The sequence below is a fragment of the Vulpes lagopus genome, chromosome 3 (genome assembly GCF_018345385.1).
Source record: "Vulpes lagopus strain Blue_001 chromosome 3, ASM1834538v1, whole genome shotgun sequence".
NCBI classification, from domain to species: Eukaryota; Metazoa; Chordata; class Mammalia; order Carnivora; family Canidae; genus Vulpes; species Vulpes lagopus.
This window is the reverse complement of record NC_054826.1, coordinates 97,425,974-97,447,638: the sequence shown is the minus strand read 5'-3', so window position 1 is coordinate 97,447,638 and position 21,665 is coordinate 97,425,974. Positions and strand designations below refer to the sequence as shown.

Sequence of the window (21,665 nt, the reverse complement as noted above, 5' to 3'; positions counted from 1 at the left end):
TTTTAAAAAAGAAAAATTTAAACACACATATTATAAAAAAGCAATAAAAGCTACCAAGAGGGCAGGAAAGTAGCAAATTTTGCTTGTTTGGTATGAGAGCTGGTATCTTTGGTGATGAGTGTGTGACTGCAACACAGGCAAGTACAGCCGACCCTTGAGAAGGGGTTAGGGGCATTGACCTCTGTGCCTTCAAAAGTCCACATATTACTCTTGACTCCCCCCAAACATATCTACTCATAGCCTTACTGTTGACTGGGAGCCTTACTGATAACATAAACAGTCAATTGACACATATTTTGGGTGTCATGTGTATTATATACCATATCCCTACAATACAATAAGCTAGAGAAAACAAAGTGTGATTAAGAAAATCATAAAGAAGAGAAAATACATTCACAATGCTGTCCTGTAAAAAACCCACATGCAAGCAGACCCGTATAATTCAAATCTATATTATTCAAGGGTCAACTGTAGATCATTTTTCTTAAGCATTTTGACCACAAAGATAGGGGGAATCCAGGCTTGAGAACCATTAATTATGAGTGATTTTTCCCTGTATTTTCTGAGGTTTTGGATATACCTAACCTTTTATTTTTATGGCATATATGTTTTAAACATCATAACATGAATGCATATTTGTTGTAGAAGACTGAGAAAGTGTAGGCAAATGAAAGGAAGAAAATTTTGCTTAACCTTACCACTTAGAGCAACATCATGAGCATTTTCATCTATTTCTGAATATGTGTTTAGATTTGTTCCATGGGAGATGTATTTATTTTTAAAGATTTGTTTATTTATTTTAGAGACAGAGAGAGAAAGAGTGCATGAACAGGGGGAGGGAGAGAATCTCAAGCAGACTCTCCACTGAGCGCAGAGCCTGTTGTGGGGCTCAAGACCCTGAGATCTTGACCTGAGGTGAAGTTGGATGCTTACCTGACTGAGTCACACAGGTGCCCCTGGTTAGTGTATGTTTTAATGGTAGATAAATATTCATTCTATGGACCAGTCTCTTATTCTTCTGTTCTTGGACACTTTTGGACCATTTTTCATTATCATAAATAATGACCTAATAAAATTCTTGTATGAAAACTTAAAAGAATCTGCATCAGGTTATTTTATTTTAGAATCAGTGTCTAGAAATGGAATCATTAAGAATGGTATGAATCTGCTGATGGTCCCTGGTGCGTGTTTTCAAATTTCCTTTGAAAATCTGGTAACAAGCGAAGTCCATGGGCATCCTATGTGAATGCCCCAACCAACACCTGCTATCATTATCATTTAATATCACAGAGGGGGTGCAATTTGGTAGGTAAAAATAAATCGCATCTTGCTTTGTTTTGAGTTTTTTTGTTTACTGGTGAAGTTTATTTATTTTTCTTCCTGTTGACCATTTGGATTTCTTTCCTTGGAGAATATCTATGCTTTTTCATTTTAAGATTTTATTTATTTGGGACGCCTGCGTTGCTCAGTGGTTTAGCGCCTGCCTTTGGCCCAGGGCGTGGTCGGAGTCCAGGGATCAAGTCCCCTATTGGGCTACCTGCATGGAGCCTGCTTCTCTCTCTGCCTATGTCTCTGTCTCTGTCTCTCTCATGAATAAATAAATAAAAATCTTAAAAAACACACACACAGAGGCAGAGACATAGCAGAGGGAGAAGCAGACTCCATGCAGGGAGCCCGATGCAGGACTTGATCCCAGGACCGCATGTCTTGAGCCAAAGGCAGAGCTCAGCAACTAAACCACCCAGGTACCCTGGCTACCTTTTTAAAAAAGAAAAATTTAAACACACAACTAAACCACCCAGGTACCCAGGCTACCTTTGCTACTTTCTTGCCTGGCTATGATTTTCTTTTGCTCAGCTTCCTAGGGGAGCATCCCTGATCCTGGAGGTTGACTTTGGGAAGGACAACCTCACCTGCTCTGCCAATTCCTTTGGGGACACCATCGCCACCAGAATCCTGGGCTGGGAGAGATCTGAAGCTCTTCACCCAGAGCACTGTTCAGGATACTGTTTCCTTGTACCTTCCAGGAGTGAGTGAAAGCCTTGAGCACAGAAGAGATTGCCTTCCAGGAGGTGGAAGTTGTGGCAGAGCTTTTTCCACAGGGATCCCTCTTAGTGAACAGGAAGAGTAGCAGGACCAAGGAGAAGGGTAGATAGGGTGCGGTGGTATCTTGGAACCCTAAAGACATGAGAGATTCCAGAAGGTAGGAGGGCACCCGAGTGAGATGGATAGGGATTCGGGTACTTGGAGCTGATCAGTGTGCCCTGACAGGCAGTTGTAGTTGTGGATGTGCATGTTTTAAAGATAGATTGAATAACAACTAAGTGAAGTAAATGGTATGAATCCAGGAATAAAGATGAAAGACAACAGGATGTCCAGAATTCATTCCAATGAGTGTCCCAGCCTTTGTTGGGGTCCTGGGTGGACCAAACACCATGTCCCTGGGGTGGCTTCATCAGTCTTCCTGCCTTTACCCTTGCTACCCCCTTCACTCCAGGGCCGCCTTCTTCTCCTTCTCCTTCTCCTTCTCCTTCTCCTTCTCCTTCTCTTCTTCCTTCTCCTTCTCCTCCTCCTCCTCCTTTTAAAGGGCTCTCTGAAAAAAAAATAAAGGGCTCTCGGTTTCTAAGGCACAGTTGGGATCATGGCCTTTTGCTGGACATTCTTCACTGCTGCTCAACAAAGTCCAAAGCGGGCCTCACACCTACTTCACTAGCCTGCCCTCTGCCTCACTTATCTCTCTACCCTCTTGGATTCTAGCCTACCAGCTAGGCAAACTTGGAGAGAATTTAACTCTCAGAACTGCAGTTAACAACGTGTGAGACAGAAACAGCAATGCCTGCCTCATAGGATAATATTAAAATATTAAGAAAAATAGTCTGGTGGACTTTTCAGTATTCATTCACTCATTTATTTCAGAAGTGCTCACTGAGAACCTACTCTGGGTCAAGCTGAACAGGACAGAAGTGTTCTTTGTAGTCATGGAGACTCTGCTTTGGGTGGTGGGGGAGGGGGTGTCAGCGGATTGTGTAGGCTGTTCTCTACACAACCACGGAGTTACAATTGTGATAAGGCTAGTATGGGTTGCTGATGGGTGGCCAATAAATGCCAGCTCTCCCCACCCCAATTCGTTCTTTGTGATTCAGTTAGAGACACAACCATAAACTGCCTTTATGTGTCTATTCATTGTTTGACTTGTCACAACAGTCTACTTTTATAACTTAAAAAGTCCAGTAAAATTTATAATGCCTAAATCCATGAAACTCTTTTTAAAGAAGGGGAAACAGCAGTTCAGATATTACTTTCTGGCTGTTTCCTTGTTCCATCCCCACATCCCCCTGCTGGGGTCACCACCACCTCCCTTCATGTGGGCCTCAACTACCTCTACCTTGCACTGGCAAAGGAGTGGGCAGGAGCCCCAGCAAGGTCAGAGGGCTGAGTGGTTGGCCATCCCCAGGGCCTAGCACAGTCTCAGCAATTATAAGGACAAGGGTGGGGCAGAGCTGAGTAGTGGTTTTCCCATGGGCACACTAAGGTAGGGAGGCTGAGGACTGTGGTCACCTCTGGGTGAAATCAAAGGGGGCTTCAGAGGGGTGAGTCAGAAAGCACCTTCAGAAGCCAGGAGGGCAGAGTGGCCCATCCTCCAAGGAAGGATGAGAGGAAAGAGAAGGCAGCTCTGAGGTCCTAGAGCCAGGCTTAGGTTACTCTGAGCCCTGCTGTGCTTTGTTTTGTATTGTCCAAAGCCCCTGAGTACTGCCTCTTTCTGATCCTCCTCATACCCATGATTCAGGGATGCCCCCCACCTTGGTAGCCTCTCCAGCTCAGGTCCTCTACTCCCACCTTGCCAAATTAGACAAAATATAACTCACAAGCAAGAGGATTGGGCAAAACAAACATATCTACTGACTTAAAAAAAACAGCCAAGAAATCTTTTCAATTTTTCTCATTAATGTAGAATTCCAAAAGTCTTAGACATTATTATAGTTTTGACCTGAAATCATGGATCAGTGGTTTGCTAGTGCTGTTTCCTAAATATTCTGATGGTGGTCTTCAAAACCAAGGATCTGGAACTGTTGATGTGAATGACCTGTCTTGACTAATTGTCCACTCCCTGCTTACCCTGGCTTCCAGTTCTTGTCCAGCTTCTGGCCTCTCCCTGTGACTGTCAGGACCTTGTGAAAATGGGGTGTCTGGAATGGCAGAGGCCACCATGGTCCTTTCTGCCAGTGGCAAAGATCCATCCTCATGAGAGGTGAGAAAGACGCAGCTCCAAGGCATCTTGGGGTAGGGTGAGGTACTGACAGGAGACACAGAAAGCTGCATGCTCTGCTCTTTTAAACAAGTCCCCTCATACCATCCTGTAGAATTCCTAATACTACCTACTTTACGTACTATTATCACAAAGATTCTTTACATATTTGATCTTATTCATCTCATAGACAGGAAAGAGGAGCCAGGATTATAGTCCCATCCTATACAGGTGAACAGAGTCTTACACATGTAATTGCATGTTCTAAGTGGCAAAGAGATGACAGAATGAGACCTCCAGTTGCAAGATGAATTCCCAGCACTCTTTCTCTTAGACAACTGTGGTCTATTGAGTGGGCTATGGGGCCAAGGAGTAGGAGGAGCTCACTTGGGCCAGAGAGTATCCAAGTAGAGGTGGTCATATGGCTAGCCCTTGAGTAAGTGTGTCTGGAGAGAATGGACAGGGGGTGAATTATCCATAGTAACATGCCTTAGCTCTCCTATTCCTCCTGGGTCTGTGTGAAATGCTAGGATAGAGTACGGGTTCTCACATGTAAGAGATGGGGAAGAGAGAGTTGTCAATCTAAGTAGCAGCCTGATGACTCAAGGTAACCAAGTGGTCTGCAAATCACAGAATATGAGGAGCAAAAGGAATGTGTATGAGGCATTTATGTGGTACAATTGCCCTTTCATATTTATGGCAAAGTAATAAAACACGTCCCAGAGTGCTTAGGGAAGAAGGTATAGGCTTTGGGGCAGAATATATGTATTTCTGAGCAGCCATACAGATTTGTCAAAATCCGTAACCATACAACTAACTATCCAAGTCATAAATCACAATCAACGTCCAGAACCTTATCTAGGTGACATCTTGCCCTCTAGACAAACTAGTGTATTCCAGAAGAGACAAAAGTCTAGATCATCACTGGTAAGTTGTCCAAATAAGCAGGTTCCTCTGATACTTGCTATACCTCTGAAAGAGAAGTTGTTCTTCAGCATCACAGGTTGACCAGCTATCTGGGACAGATTGTCACTAAATTCATTGACAAATTCACAGCATTATCTCTGATTTTTTTCAATCCACTGAGTCATCTACAATCATCTCTACCAATGATGCATCCACATCGAATTCCAGTGACCCCTCTACTCTCTCTGCCACATCTATTTCTGAAAAATCCACTGTCATCACAGCTGGTTCAAACTCATCAAATTCTACAGTCTCATCTTCTACAAGTTCTTCTAATTCTTTGAGCCCCAGTGGATTTTCTACCACAACTATGAACACTGGTCACAGCATGACAGCTTTTACTGAATTGACTTCTGCCTTCACAACCAGTCCTGAATTGTCCAAATAAACTGTTTCCTCTGGGACCTCTTCCACCTCGGAAGATAGAAGTGCTAAATCCTCTAGCTCTGGTCACCTATCTACCACCCTTACTGGCTCAGCACAGACAGATTCAGACCTCACAGAAGGATCGATTTTGTATACAGGCACCCCTAAATTGTCCAAGCTTACAATTACCTCATACAGTACCATTAGCAAAGAGGATAAAATGTTGGCTTACACATTAGGCTCTAGAGAAACTTTTACCACCAGAGATGATCATGGATATGTGACCAGATCTTTGTTTCAGGGTGTCCACACTGACATCTTTTACAAAATCTTCCTACAGCACAGCAAAGAAACTGCCTGCTTCTTCACCAAGTCCCATTGAACACTATAACCTCACTACAGATACAGAAAAAAACACCACACCTCTGACACGGGTGGCAACCACCTATACCACCGTTTCTGATTTCTCTATATCCACTGATTCATCTGAGCCTTCTCACACTATAGACATACAAAGGTCTACAAGAACACTGAGACCTAGAGATTTATCTGTAAGTCCAGTAGACACAGGGCTGAATGCCAATGATGTGACTCAGAAAGCCACAGGCAAGAACATGATTTCAGATTCTTCTGTAGTCACAGGCTCACATACAACCTTCAACATAGAGGCCTTCTCAACCTCAAAGTATTCTTCTGAAAATTCCTATAAAACAAATGATGGAAACTCTATCTTCGGTTCAGGTCCGAGCCAGCTATCGACCACCCTCTCTGTCTCAGCACAGACGACCACGGGCCTCGTGGAGGGATCCAGTGTGTCTACAGGCACCCCTCACTCATCAGAGCCAACGGGTATCTCACACAGCACCACCAGCGGAGAGGATGCAGTTTCTGCTTCCACACCAAGGACTGCTGGCCCTTTTACTACCCATGCTGATGGCGGACACACAACCACATCTCTTGCTGCAGGGTCCACTGTCTACACCGCCACTGCCCCCTCAGAGTTGTCCACACCATCCTTTTCCACTGCTGCCTCCCTCGGCACAGATAGCGCGATTCCCACCTCCACATCGAGCCCCAGTGAGCTCTCTACCCCCACTGTGGTCACTGGGCAAGCCGGCTCCACTCCCACAGGCGAGACAACCCCCATCCCCACTGTGCCAGCTTCATCTGAGCCCACGGCGTCAACCCACCTTTCCCATACCACAGACGCCGGCCGTTCCACGGTCCCATCGAGGCCAGGAGACCTGTCTACCAGCCCGGCTGTCTCAGGACCGACTGCTACTGGTGTCCCCCAGGAATCCACGGACCACGGCACCATCTCTGATTCTCCTCAACCTCCGGACTCATCGGCAACCACTTTTACCAAGGGTGATGCAAGTCCCATGTCTACGTCAAGTCCCACCGAGTCTTTAGCCACTTCCCCGGGTTCGGGACCATCAGCCTCACCCAGTGCTACGGAGTCCACTTTCTCCACGATCGTCTCAGAGTCATCGGAATACACACTGGCTTCCTACACTACAGGCTCTCCAAGTCCCTCGAGCCAGGAAGACCCTTCCACCAGCACCCTGACCACTGGACGCAGCACTACCGCCCTTTCGGCGTTGCCCTCCGTCTTCACAACTGTGTCTGCTTTGACCGAAACGACCGTAACTTCAGCAACCTCCTATACGGTGGGTGACGGAAGCTCTGCGTCCCCTTCAGGTCCGGGCCAGCTGTCGACCACCCTCTCTGTCTCAGCACAGACGACCACGGGCCTCGTGGAGGGATCCAGTGTGTCTACAGGCACCCCTCACTCATCAGAGCCAACGGGTATCTCACACAGCACCACCAGCGGAGAGGATGCAGTTTCTGCTTCCACACCAAGGACTGCTGGCCCTTTTACTACCCATGCTGATGGCGGACACACAACCACATCTCTTGCTGCAGGGTCCACTGTCTACACCGCCACTGCCCCCTCAGAGTTGTCCACACCATCCTTTTCCACTGCTGCCTCCCTCGGCACAGATAGCGCGATTCCCACCTCCACATCGAGCCCCAGTGAGCTCTCTACCCCCACTGTGGTCACTGGGCAAGCCGGCTCCACTCCCACAGGCGAGACAACCCCCATCCCCACTGTGCCAGCTTCATCTGAGCCCACGGCGTCAACCCACCTTTCCCATACCACAGACGCCGGCCGTTCCACGGTCCCATCGAGGCCAGGAGACCTGTCTACCAGCCCGGCTGTCTCAGGACCGACTGCTACTGGTGTCCCCCAGGAATCCACGGACCACGGCACCATCTCTGATTCTCCTCAACCTCCGGACTCATCGGCAACCACTTTTACCAAGGGTGATGCAAGTCCCATGTCTACGTCAAGTCCCACCGAGTCTTTAGCCACTTCCCCGGGTTCGGGACCATCAGCCTCACCCAGTGCTACGGAGTCCACTTTCTCCACGATCGTCTCAGAGTCATCGGAATACACACTGGCTTCCTACACTACAGGCTCTCCAAGTCCCTCGAGCCAGGAAGACCCTTCCACCAGCACCCTGACCACTGGACGCAGCACTACCGCCCTTTCGGCGTTGCCCTCCGTCTTCACAACTGTGTCTGCTTTGACCGAAACGACCGTAACTTCAGCAACCTCCTATACGGTGGGTGACGGAAGCTCTGCGTCCCCTTCAGGTCCGGGCCAGCTGTCGACCACCCTCTCTGTCTCAGCACAGACGACCACGGGCCTCGTGGAGGGATCCAGTGTGTCTACAGGCACCCCTCACTCATCAGAGCCAACGGGTATCTCACACAGCACCACCAGCGGAGAGGATGCAGTTTCTGCTTCCACACCAAGGACTGCTGGCCCTTTTACTACCCATGCTGATGGCGGACACACAACCACATCTCTTGCTGCAGGGTCCACTGTCTACACCGCCACTGCCCCCTCAGAGTTGTCCACACCATCCTTTTCCACTGCTGCCTCCCTCGGCACAGATAGCGCGATTCCCACCTCCACATCGAGCCCCAGTGAGCTCTCTACCCCCACTGTGGTCACTGGGCAAGCCGGCTCCACTCCCACAGGCGAGACAACCCCCATCCCCACTGTGCCAGCTTCATCTGAGCCCACGGCGTCAACCCACCTTTCCCATACCACAGACGCCGGCCGTTCCACGGTCCCATCGAGGCCAGGAGACCTGTCTACCAGCCCGGCTGTCTCAGGACCGACTGCTACTGGTGTCCCCCAGGAATCCACAGACCATAGCACCATGTCCGATTTGTCTGCAGTCACTCACTCATTTTCAAGCACTTTTTCTGAAGTGGATAAGAGTTATTTGCCGACATCAAGTTCCAGTGAGTCTTTTAGTACTTCGGGAGGTGTATGGGAAACAACCTTTTCTCCCGTATCTGCTTTGAGTGCCGTAACTTCAACAGTGTCAAGTGCAACATATTCGTTCCACTCGTTTTATAGCACACATGAGGCAAATTCTGCTTTCCCTGCTCATCCCAGTGACCTCTCTAACCCGACTCTACTCTCTGAAATAACCACTATGATTGTCACAGAGGAGCCGAGTGTATACATCAGTGTGTCTGATTTGTCCAAATCTACTGTTTCCTCTGAAACTTCTTTTACAAAATTGGTAGGAAGTTCTGTCTCCTCTTCAGGTTCTGGCCAGCTTTCTACTACCATGGGTGTCTCACAACAGACATCCTTAAGTCTCAGTGATCTGTCTACTGTCTATTCAGCTACTCCTGATTTTTCCATAGGTACAATGCGTTTGGACACAACTCTTTCCAAGGAGAGCACAAGTTCTGCTTCTACTTCAAGTTCAGGGGAAACACTTTCCACTACAGGTGGATATCAAGAAACACTCACATCAGATCCAACAGTTTCACATGATACCTTGTATACTACTCATAATGAAAGTCATTCTTCCGCATCTGGTCTCGATGAATTAATTTCCACTACTCCTGTCTCTGGGCAAGTACCCACATTCCTTCCTGAAGCATCCACTGCCCACACAACCCTATCTGTTTTGTCTCACTCCACTGATTCAGTGGTTACCTCCTCTCCCACTGTAAATGGAAGTTTTATTTCCACACCAAGCTCTGATGAATCATCCACTACTATCTTGGTCTCTGCACAAACGGCCACAATTTTCACAGAAAAGCCAACCATCTACACCATTTCTGATTTGTCTCATCCGGCAGTTTCTATTGATACTTCCTCTACCACTCCTAGTCAGGGTCCTACGCCCTCATCAAGTTCTGGCTTGTTGGCTTCCACTACCATCACAACCATCACTGAGGAATCCAGTGTCTTCACCACTACCACTTATTCCTCCAAGACAACTGATTCATCTGATGCACCCAATACCACTGAAGATCTTAGTCCACTATCTTCATCAAGCCCCATCCATTCCTCTTCACTCCCAGCCACCTCTGGACTAATGCCCACCACCTTGAATGAGAATTCCACTCTCTTCATCACCAATAGTGATTCTGCTAAACCAATGATTTCTACTTCCATCCCCTCTGCCACAGACAGCCCTAGTTCTACATCCCCATCAGCTCTAACTTTCTCTTCTACAACTAGAGTCTTCTCCAGACCAACAACTACCACCCTCAGTGGAGGATCTACTATCTTTCAAAGCAGCACAAGGTCACCAAGCATACCAATAACATATGACAGCTCCCAAACTATAGTCCCTGGTGCTTCTTCAGCCTCAGCTATCCCCGGTTTTTCCTCCAGGCCAGTCTCTGACTCTTCTTCAGCCATTACAACTTCCTCTGGTTTTTCTCCTCTTCTGTCCTCCACTCTACCTGGCTCTTCCCATACTCCAGTCCCTGGGGTCACTACTTCTTCAACTCTCCATTCCCTGTTCACTAGCACACACACAACTGTGATGACGACCCAGTCTTTCAGCTACAACAGTGAGTATTTTTGTATGTCACTCTGTGTGCCTCTCCTGCTCATCAGCTCTCATTTCTCATCAGCTAATCAGCTTTGACCTCTTTGTGGTCTTGTTCCACCTTTCCAGTGTCTTCTTGTTGTCAGTGAATGTCGTCCACATGGATAATGTTGTCTTGTATTTTCTCTTTTTATTTTTAGAACTTTTGCTTTCTTTGCTCATCCCCTCTCATTTCTTGTTTCCGTATTCCCCATTGTCCTTCATCCTTTCTATCCCCTTGAGGCTTGAGGTTATGGTAGAGGGTTCTATTCTCCTCTATCAGCGCAATGTCTGAATGACAGGACCTGGATTGGGGGCCAGTATTTTTGTCCCTTGGGCTTCCATGTTGACTGCTGTGAATTCTATCCCTTCACAGGGCAGTGCCACAATGGGACCATATGGAATGGAAAAGAGTGTGTCTGTGCCCAAGGCTTCTTTGGTTACCAGTGCAAGTCCCTTGTGGACTCATTCTTCATCGGTAATGAACTTTTCTGAGACCTGCAAATTGTCCCTAACTATTTAAATAGGAGGGCAACACTGGAAGGACTTTCTGCTACTGCTACCTCATTGTGCAGGTAGAGGAAAAAATATGATATTTACCTAGGCCCAAATGCCCACATAGAGGATGGACCCTTCCTCGGGGCTCTTTTCACTAGCTTATATGTCCGTGGATCAAGATGTTTCTAACCCAACTCTTTCGGAGCCCTCCACTTAGCTTTCTCTGGGTCATGATCCTGACCATTAACTCCTCATGGTGTTCAGAGACAAGGGGCAGGAGTTTTAGTGACTTTTTTTTTTTTAAAGATTTTATTTATTTATTCTTGAGAGACACAGAGAGAGAGGCAGAGACATAGGCAGAGGGAGAAGCAGGCTCCATGCAGGGAGCCTGATGTGGGACTCGATTCCAGGACCCTGGGATCATGCCCTGAGCCAAAGGCAGATGCTCAACCACTGAGCCACTCAGGCGTCCCAGTTTTAGTGACTCTTACTTGCCTCTTGAATGTCCATCCACCCTCCTACTCACTTTTTCTACCTCCATGAGCCAGGAGGCAGAGAATTAACCAATCCCAGAAGACATTATTGGGAGGTTGCTATCTCATGCATAATATGACCTATTCCCACAGAAATCCCGGAAAAAATCAATGCCACTTTAGGTGTGACAGTGAAAGTGACTAATAGGAATTTCACAAAAGACCTGAATAACATATCCTCTCCAGTCTACCGGAATTTCACTCAACTATTCATGACTCAGGTAAGAGCGGGAAAATCCCAGATTCCCCAATATGGATGTCCAATGTCATTGGGATACAGGAGCTCATTCTGATTGACTTTGGAGTTTCTCAGCCCATGGATCCCTTCAGTCTTCCCAAGTCCTGAGAGGGGGTCCTCTTAGAGCCCCCTTCCTTGAGCACCACCTCACCCACATCCTAGTGGAGGGAGCATCCCTATACCTTTCCTTCCTTCTTTTTTGTGAGCTAATACCTTGGGTTCCCTGGGGGAGGGGGCCCTGGGGCTTCCTCTGAGATGGAGCAGGAGCTGCTCAGCTGCCTCATTTCTTTCAGATGGATAAAGCTTATATGGGCAAAGACTTTCCCCAGTACAGAGGCGTGATCATTAGGAGACTGTTGTGAGTATGTGTGTGTGTGTTGGGGGCAGGTCAGATTTATAGACTGTGGGAAGCCCCCCTCTCTGCTCTCTTGTCTTCTCCCATCTTGAATGAGTATCAGTACCTGGCTGGGTCAGAGGGGACCCCCCACCCCCACCCCGTAGCCCACAGGCAACACCAGAAGGCTCTGAACCATTCATTTATTCATTCATTTATTTATCCTTCATCCATTTAACAGCTTGTATTGAAAGCCTACCCTGTGGTAGGTGCAGGGAATGCAGTGGTTCTGGTCTTCATGGAGCAAAGGGTGGCAGAACATAGTAAAATAGCTGTGCAATATGTTTAGAGTTAACAGTAAAAAACACACAGGGTGCAATGGGAGAGGTTGAATGCAAGTTGGGTAAGGTGGAGGGAAATCTTTTGGGAAGACATGACAGCTAAGCTGAGGCTTGAATCATGAAGAATAAGCCATGTAGAGGGAATTGCTGATGAGGAGCTTAGAGGTAAAATAGAGGAGAGTTGATTGCAGAAACATAAAGAACAATTGGCAGCTTGAAATCATGGTGGGAGAGGAGGTGGAAAGATGACCCATACCCAGTTACTTAATCTTTAGGCATCAGTAGTTTTGGCCCATGTGGGAAGGTATCTTATTTGCACTTCAGAGAGTTCAATCTGGCTGCAGGACTGAGAATGGTGGACAAGGGAAGGAGATTATAGTGGCCTGGACCAGAAAGGTGACAATGCAGAAGAAAAATAGTCCAGTGTGAAAGGTCTTTAGGAAGCAAGACCAGCAGATCATGGAGATTTGATGGGTATTTGCAGAGAAGGAGGAATGGCACCAGTTTTCTGGGCTACTGGGAGTATGGAGTACCCTTTGCTGAGATGAGGAAGGTAAAGAGGAGGGAGGTGGGAAAGAAGATGATGAGTGGGCCATATGGAGTTTCAAGTGCCCAGGGCGCAGCCACATTGAATGGTTGAGTAATAGAACAGCATGTGGTGGAACATGTGATAGAAAGTGTCTGCAGCAGAGACTCTGGTGTTGGTTTCCCTGGATAGAAGTTGCTGGAAGTCCTAAGAGTAGACCATATGGTGGCTTGGGGATGTTCACAGCACAGGGGTGAACATTTGCCAGGAAAGAAGCATGTCAAACACCAGCATCTAAGGGGTAGGCAGAAGCAGATCCCCTAAAGGAGAGTGAAAAGTAGAAGGGAGGGAAGGGAGCCTGGAGGGTGTCTTGTCCAGTAGGAAAAAAGGCATATTCATACTGTCAAGGGCCCATGCGCTTCTATGTCTCGGTGTCCTCTACCCTACCCTCACCCCTTGCCCAGGGCCAGCGCTTGTTTCCATCTCCATTTTGGGTTTTGTCCTCCTGTGTCCTGTTCCTGACTTCTCTGATAATGGCTGTGACTGATGACAGATCTTATCTTAAGATCTCTCAGTGTCCCATTGGCCATATAACAAGGAGCTTCTGGATTGGAATCTTATATTTCTTTTTTTTTTTTTTGAATCTTATATTTCTAAAGTGACCTCACATTTTTTTCATTTCTAAAACATACTTATTTGGTTTTAAAATATAGTCCAACAGCCTCCATTTAAAAAGTTTTAGTTTAAAATATTTTTTATTGTGGTAAAATAGCCATAATATAAATTTTGCCATTAACCATTAAATTAATCATTTTAAATGGCTTTAAGTGGCATTAAGTACATTAACATTGTTGTGTAACCACCACCACAGTCCATCTCCAGAGCTTTCTCATCCTCCCAAACTTAAACAAAAACTCTCAACAACTCCTCAACCCACCTCAGGCAACCCCCATTCTACTTTCTGTCTCTAGGAACTGGATAACTCTAGGGACTTCATATTAGTACTCATATAAATATTCATACAGTATTTGTCCTTTTGTTACTGGCTTATTTCACTTGGCACAATGTCCTCAAGGTTCATCCACATTGCAGCTTGTGTCAAAATTTTCTTCTTTAGTAAGATTGAATAATATTTCATTGTACTGTATACTACCTTTTATTTATCCATTCATCCATCAGTGGACACCTACTTAGGTTGTTTCCACCTTTTAGCTATTGTGAATAATGCTTCTATGAACATGGGTGTACAAATATGTCTTTAATCCCTGCTTTCAATTCTTTCGGGTAAATACCAGTAAGTGGAATTGCTGGGTCATATGGTAATTTTATTTTTAATTTTTTGAGGAGCTGTCATACTGTTTGCTGCAGTGGCTGTACCATTTGACATTCCTGCCAACAGTGCCCAAGGGTTCAATTTTGCCACATCTTCACCCAAGAGCTTCCATTTTTAGGAATGAATTTTATCCAATGGCATTTCTTGTGATCACTGATATTTTGGAATCTTAGATCATTTTACTCTGCAGCTTCTGTCTAGGATGTTAACTGTTGGAGGGAAGAGTCCCTAGTCTGTTCTGCATCTGAGTCACATAGCTAACTGTCTCCCATCACCCTTCTTGCTTTGCGGGCCCCACTTTCTGGGAGGGTGGGTGACCCAGAGTGACTGATGAATCATTGACTCCTGATTCTAGCAATGGCAGTGTTGTGGTGGAACATGATGTTGTCATGGAGACAAACTACACTTCAGATTTTCAGAAACTGTTTGAAAATCTCATTGAAATCATAACGGCCAAGATTATGAATGAGACCAAAAGGTTACCTGGTGATTCGGAAGAGTGCAGAGGTAGGCCCTGATGGTGGTAGGGAAAGGATGAGAGGGGTCCCATAGGGGGTCTCAGCCTCTGACTGCCCTGCATCTCTCCTCTTTTCTGGAACTCCAGAGACTTACCCATAGGGATCCAGAAGCCCCCCCCCTGGGTGTTTTCCCTAGACTCTGCAGTGTGCCCCAGCAGCTGCTCCTGGTCTCGGGCTCAGGTTGTCACCAGCCCTAATGCCTCTATCTGAGTCTGCTTACAGGCCCAAGGGATAGGCCAAGACTCTAGTAGGGTAAAGAGCAGTGTTTATGTTTTGTTCTTTCCTGCCATGCTTAGCAGTCTCCTTACATCTGTGCTACAATGAGAAAGCCACCATTGTGAGCAAGACTGTGAACCTGGGCTTTGACCTGCAGGGTAAGCACCTCCATAGAGTGGTGGGTGTTGGGGGACAAGTGTGGGCAGTACATATGGAGGCTGGGGGTGCTTTAACCAGGCTGATGCTTGCTGCCCACTCTTCACTCCCAGAGCAATGCACCCAGAAGGCTGCAAAGGACTATGCCCAGTTCTACTATGTGGATGAACTGGATGGGAAGCTGGCCTGTGTGACCAAGTGCACTTCTGGGACTAAGTCGCAACTGAACTGTCATGAGGGTGAATGCCAGTTGCAACGAAGTGGCCCCCGCTGTTTGTGAGTGTCCAGTCCCTCTAAGGCCAGCACCCACTCTGTTTTGTGGTAGGACTGTACCCTTCACCACAGTCATGGAGCAGGGTTGGGGAGGGAGAGCTCCTCCCCACCATCCCTCTTTCTTCTACCTGGGTGTCCCTTCACTCCTAGCCCCCACCAGAGGGAGGAGGAGGTGCAGGTTATAGACATGAGTGTCTTAGGACAGAACAAGCCCCTTCCTGAGAAAGTTCCAGTTACCAATTTCCAATTCTGTATCTATAGATCTCTATCTCTACATTTCATTTTCCTTTTGGTATCCTAGCCACAGTGCCATTATCACATCTAGCTATAGCTGGGGCACTAAATTTGGGAGAGCATAAATTAAAGCATAAAATAGGAGCAGCTCCGGTGGCCCAGGGGTTTAATGCCACCTTCGGCCCGGGGTGTGATCCTGGAGACCCGGGGTAGAGTCCCGTGTCAGGCTCCGTGAGTGGGGCCTGCTTCTCCCTCTGCCTGTGTCTCTGCCTCTGTCTCTGTGTCTCTCATGAATAGACAAATAAAATCTTTTTAAAAAAAAGCGTAAAATATAGGAGCACTTGGGTGGCTCAGTGGGTTAAGCGTCTGCCTTTGGCTCTGGTTATGATCCCGGTGTCCTGGGATTGAGCCCTGTGTCAGGCTCCCTGCTCAGAGGGGAGCCTCGTTCTCCCTCTCCCATCTGCTTGTGCTTTCTCTCTCTCCCTCAAATAAATAAAAAAATAAAAAATAAAAATAATTTTAAAAAGGATAAAATATAAAATTGGTAACAGGCCAGTCAAGTTGCCAGCTAGAGATTAGATGGGTGGACATCACGTTCCTAGGACAAGGCATCCAAAACTCAGATTCTGAATCCTGCTCTGTACTAGGGCATCCCCCACTCCCTCACTGCCCTTTAAGTGTTAGGGAGCCTCCTAACCTGGGTCCTTCCTAACCAATGCCTGTCCTTGGAGGGAGGGAAAGCCAGTTTCCAGTGGTTTGACATTCATTTTTCTTTTTTGGGAGACTGGGTGTGAGGGATGTTAGCTGGCTGTCCTGATCTTGGGTGTGTTCCCAGATGCCCGACCTCAGACATGCACTGGTACTGGGGAGAGACTTGTGCATTGAGAACCAGCAAGAGCCTGGTGTATGGGAGTGTGGGGGCTGTGGGAGCACTGCTGGTGGTCATGGTGGTGGTCCTGATCGTCCTCCTCGGCCGATCCCAGAGAAAACTGCACAGGTGAGCTTCTGGGGCTGGGCCCAGGGAAAGGGGAACACAGTTGGAATATCCCAAGGTTCTTCTCCTTCCAATTCAGCATTTGGAGGCCTGATGGGGACACAGTCCCTCTCAGCTCTGGGTAACAGCAAAAGGCAGCCTGCTGATCTGACCTGATCTGTTTGGCAGAGAAGTGCATCTTAAAACTTGGGTCCTGAGATTGGATTATATAATGACATTACCTGGTGTTATCACCTTGGCTGCCACAGAGCCACGTTGTTGCACTGGGACACTGGGGATGAGCTATCCAGTGTCGCTTTCTCAGCTGTAAAATGGGAGGAAATCCACCTTAGAAGATTGAGAAACAATGGGCACAGTGCCACTGATGCCTCTGATATAGTCAGAGGGAGTTGCTCTGACTCTGATCTAATGCTCCCTTCTCAAAGATAAGGGAACAGAGGCCTATTGAGGGAGGGGCAGGCCACGGTGATGTTGTTTTGTTTTCTGCTACTGCCCTGGGGATAGGCCCCTCCCTGAACCAGGGCTTGGCTGAGGTAGCCCTTTCCAGAAGCCAAGGGTCAGGGCTCTATGCTCCCTCCTCCACCTCCCTGCGGCCAGCTGTTCACCTCGTTTCTGTTGGCAGGCAAGAATACAAACTGTCTCAGGAGTGGCAAGGAGAAGACATTCCTGGCAGCTTCCAGAACACAGGCATCTGGGAAGGTACTTCTCACCAGGAGCAAGCTAGTGGGCGGAGAAAGGCCGAGAAGGTGCTGCAGCCAGATTCAGTGTGGCTGTGGGTGCCAGCTGGGTTTGTGTGTCCTGTGGCTGCCTGGCTCTGCCAGCTTCTCTGCGAACTCCTGACCCTGAACCTTTACGCTGCCTCCGCTGACTTTGTCTTTTCTCAGCTCCTCTCTAACACTCCCATCTGTGTGGGGCTGACGCTCACCTTTACCTTCTTCATGCTTTTGCGCCTCCTGCACCACTGTATGGAGGGTTCCCCTCCTTGGGGGCTCTGTTTCCAAGGTCTAGTTCAAACACTGCCCCTCCATAGAGCCTCCTGTGTGTTCAAGCTCTTCTGATTCTCCGCTGCCATGGAAAACTACCATGTCACATCTGCTAATATCTTGCTGCACTGAGATGAATGATCACAGTCCCTGGGCAGGTCCTGCCCTACTAGTTCCTTCTGACAAACACCATGGAGGGTCAACAGGCATAGCTGAGTCAGATCCTGCCCCCTAGAGACCAGCCCCTGTGAGAGCTTCAGAGGCACACACAGTCAGTGGGAGGACAGGACCATGCCTTGGGCTCCAGGGGCCCAGAAGTATGTCTGCCCCAGCCAGGGTGGGGAGGGATCAGAAAAGACTGCAGAGGAGGCATCACCTGAGCCAGTCTGCAGGCTGGTGAATAATCTGGATGCTTCCTGCTTCCAGGAACACAGATCCCAGGGAGGTTGTGGAGGTCTCTGTGAGCCATAATGAGGGGGACACACTGGAGGGGCTTTAAGGGAGGGAGTCCAGGGATACATTTTGAGCAGCTTACTCAAGTGGACTTGGGGAGGGACAGCCCTAACGTGGGGAGACCAACGAGATGGCTCTGCAGTATGCAGGGGATGGAGGATGCAGCTGAGTTGGGGTAGGAGGGATGGGAGGAATGGACAGCAGAAGATGTAGTTTAGATGCCAGTGAGCTGGGCCGGGTTGTTCGTCACAGGCTGGAAAAGGGAGAAGGCCTGGAGCACTGCCTGGCAGCGGAAAGAGGCAGCAGGTGGGACACACTGTGGGCCAGTGGAAGGAGGCACCACCAGCTCTGGTCTGAACCCTGGGGAGACGTCTCAGCCAGTGGGCAGCTGGGAGTGGTCAAGGAAGCATACAGGCATGGAAGAGGGCAGGGTAAAGGGCAGAGTCCCCAGGAAGACTTTGAAGGAAACAAAGAAAGGCATGATCATGGAGGCTGAGGAGGGTGGGATGTGCAGAACCGGGAAACTGGCTGCTGAAAACATGCCAGCTCCAAGAGAAGATTCTGGGCCCTGCTGGTTTCTGCTTGCCCTGGTTCCCATTGCTGTGAGGGTGTGTGAGCTGGTGACCCCTGAGCAGTGCCTTCCTCCCGGTCCACTCTCACCCAGATCATCCCCAAGCCTACCCATGGTCATGACTTCTGACCCTGAAACATGTCAAGGGGCTGTGGTTCCCTCTTGTCCTCTCATCCCATTGGGCCAGCTCCCCAGGCACGCTCCCAGAGCCACCTCATAGACTGGCTGCAATGGTGGAAGGATGGTTGGGCAGTGGGAGATACTTTAGGGAAGATACTGGAAGAAGTCTCCCTCTATGCCTCTCCAGCCTCCCCCAGGATCACTCAGCCTGGCCCCTCTTTCTGCAGATGAGAATCTGAAGGAGGACCGATTCAGCCTTGAAAACATCTATGACCATTTCCAGCCCTCCCTGGAGAACGTGGATCCCACCATGGAGGTGATTCAGGGGCCTGTCTTCAGCTAGGAGCTCTACCCTCCCCATCCCCCAACCCACTACCTACCACCACCACCCACCACCCTGGGGCTGCCCAGGGACGGTCAGCACCCTGGTCCAGAGATAGGTAACTTCCACCGGACATGGCCATAGCTGAGGGCCTGTTGGCCTCACTTCCTCTCTCCCACCCCCAGTTCCACATCCAGAGGCCCAGGGTGGTAACCACTGTTCAGTGAGCGAGGCAGAGGCTCCCACTCCTCATCCAGATTTGGACAACAAGACATCAGCAGAGAGAGAAAACCCACCACTGTGCTACTCCTCAACGCCCTCGTTGGTTAAAAGGAAATAGAGCATTGGGGCTCAAGGTGACCCTCTCAGAGCTGGTGGGCCTGGCCAGCCCCTGCTGTGAGCCCCTCTCCCCACCCCCTCACCCTCCAACCAGGAGCCCCGGGGCTGCCCAGACACCCTGACATCTTTGCTCCAGTGACTTCCCACTCTGAAATTTCCCTCCCAATAAAAGAACAAGGTTTAAAGCAGAGAGTTGTATTTTCTTTCTCTACCCTGCAGGGGGGTCTGCCCTCCCACCTGGGGCTCCAGGGATCCCTTCTTGGAGAGAATGCACTCCAACCAGGATTAGATGCCATATCTGGACACGGGACACTCTGCACTCTCAGCCCCTTCCTGGGACCACATGTTGAACATGCAGCATGGATCCTCTCTGCTGCTCCAGGCCAGGGCAGGATCAGACCCCCTCTGCCTGAGGTCACTGTGGCAGGCAAGCCTGGGACCAGACTTTGGGGGCCTCAGGCCCAGGGAGTGAGGAGTGGAGGCCCACAGAAGGTGAAGGAGTGAGCACTTGGCTTTGTTGACTTTGGAGGGGGAACAAGGTCACTCCGGATGGCCATGGAAGCTTGTGCCCACCTGTGAACTCACAGATAGATGTCAGGAATGCAGCCATCCTGGAGCTGGGGCACTGGCTCAGGTGTGGCCATGATTTACATCCCATGTTCTGGTGGGGTACCTGCAGGTAGAGAGCTTGAGAGGAAAGGGAGGGAGAGCGTCCTTACCGGGGGCTGGAGTTGAAGCTTCTCCTCCCTGGTACAGGCCCAGCGTCTTCTGCTCCGTTCCCCCTGCCCACCGCCTCCCCCCATGGGTCTTCTCCGTTCTTTCAGGTTGCTTCAGGCCCCTGTGCTTGCCCTTTTGTTGGGGCGAAAAATCAGACAGCCTGTGTGCTTGTGTGTTGCCTGGAAAGGGAGGGGCTCCCCTCCCTCTGCCCTTTGGCCTGAAATAAAGCCCGCACCCCCAATCATGAGAAGCTCATACACTGACTCAGGTGGGCTGGCCCAGTTCTCCAGTGTCTCAGGGATCAAAGGGCTCTGGGGCCCATTTATTACCGGGGTTCCTTGGCTGACACTCATTTGCCCATTCCTGCGAGGGTACACAGCAGGTCCACTACCCTTAGAGCTACGATGTCAAGACTGGTGACCGTGATGCTCTGCCTGCTGCCCCTTACCGTCCAGCTCCTGTTCCCTCATGCTGCTGCTGGACACAGTGAGTGAACCCCAAGTCTGCCAGGCCTGAGGGAGGGCTGCTTTCTGGGGGGCACGGGTTGGGGGATCCTCTGCTCAGAGCTCAGCTCATGTCCATCACCGTCTCCTCCTGGCTATATTCGGGAGAAGAGCTAGGCCTTTGGGTGCATACAAGTTAGTCTCTCAGTCTGCTTACTCTCTAAAATGAGAATAAGAGCTCAGACTTGTCAGGACCGGAGGATTAGCATGGCCCCTGGCATATGGCAGATGCTTCACTGATGTTAAGGTCTGCTCTTACCTTGTGGATGTGGCCCTCTGACCCCTGGTCACCTCCCACCAAATATCTAGGCCTTCCCTGCATGACCGGGACAAATGTCTGAAGTCTCTGCTCTGACTCTCATCCTGGCCATTTCTGTATCACCTCATCCCTGCCTGGTACCCTGAGGATGTCCTACGGTTGTTGGGCAGCCAAGAACAAGGAAAGGGCCACTGCTGTAGCCAAATGGGCACAAGATGGGGTTTTGGGAGCCCCAGATTCCTTTTTTGTAAAAGATTATATTTATTTATTCATGAGAGACAAGAGAGAGGCAGAGACACAGGCAGAGGGAGAAGAAGGATCCCTGTGGGGAGCCTGATGTGGGACTTAATCCCAGGACCCTGGGATCATGACCTGAGTCAAAGGCAGACACTCAACCACCGAGCCACCCAGGCACTCTGGGAGCCCCAGATTCTAATCCTGTGATGAACCAGCTGTGCGCCATGGTGCAATTCAGCTTATCTCTGGCCTCACTGTCTTCCCCTAAAGGACAAGGCTTGGACCCTCTAAGGGTTCCATGGCCATGGGGACTGGGGTCAAGTTGGCAGAGGTTGACAAGGGGTTCTGGTCAGACCCTTCAGGACTTTCCTCTGCCACTCGCCTGTCCTTAGAGAAAGAAGGAGGGGAAAAGACAGAAACCAAACTACTGGCCTCAGGTTCTCACTCTCTTGAGACGTCATCCTGGGATG

General features: G+C 49.1%; 1 protein-coding gene across 1 annotated transcript; it reads left to right on the top strand.

Moving 5' to 3' along the window:
- Nucleotides 1-10,452: 10,452 nt before the first annotated feature.
- On the top strand, nt 10,453-20,361 carry MUC12 (mucin 12, cell surface associated). Its single transcript, XM_041748510.1, has 11 exons — nt 10,453-10,480; nt 10,874-10,975; nt 11,622-11,749; nt 12,060-12,124; nt 14,656-14,807; nt 15,115-15,192; nt 15,304-15,466; nt 16,533-16,694; nt 17,314-17,390; nt 19,046-19,134; nt 19,326-20,361. Exons 1-11 carry the CDS (start codon nt 10,453-10,455, stop codon nt 19,365-19,367), a joined length of 1,086 nt encoding a protein of 361 aa, XP_041604444.1. The 3' UTR covers nt 19,368-20,361.
- The last annotated feature ends 1,304 nt before the right edge of the window (nt 20,362-21,665 follow it).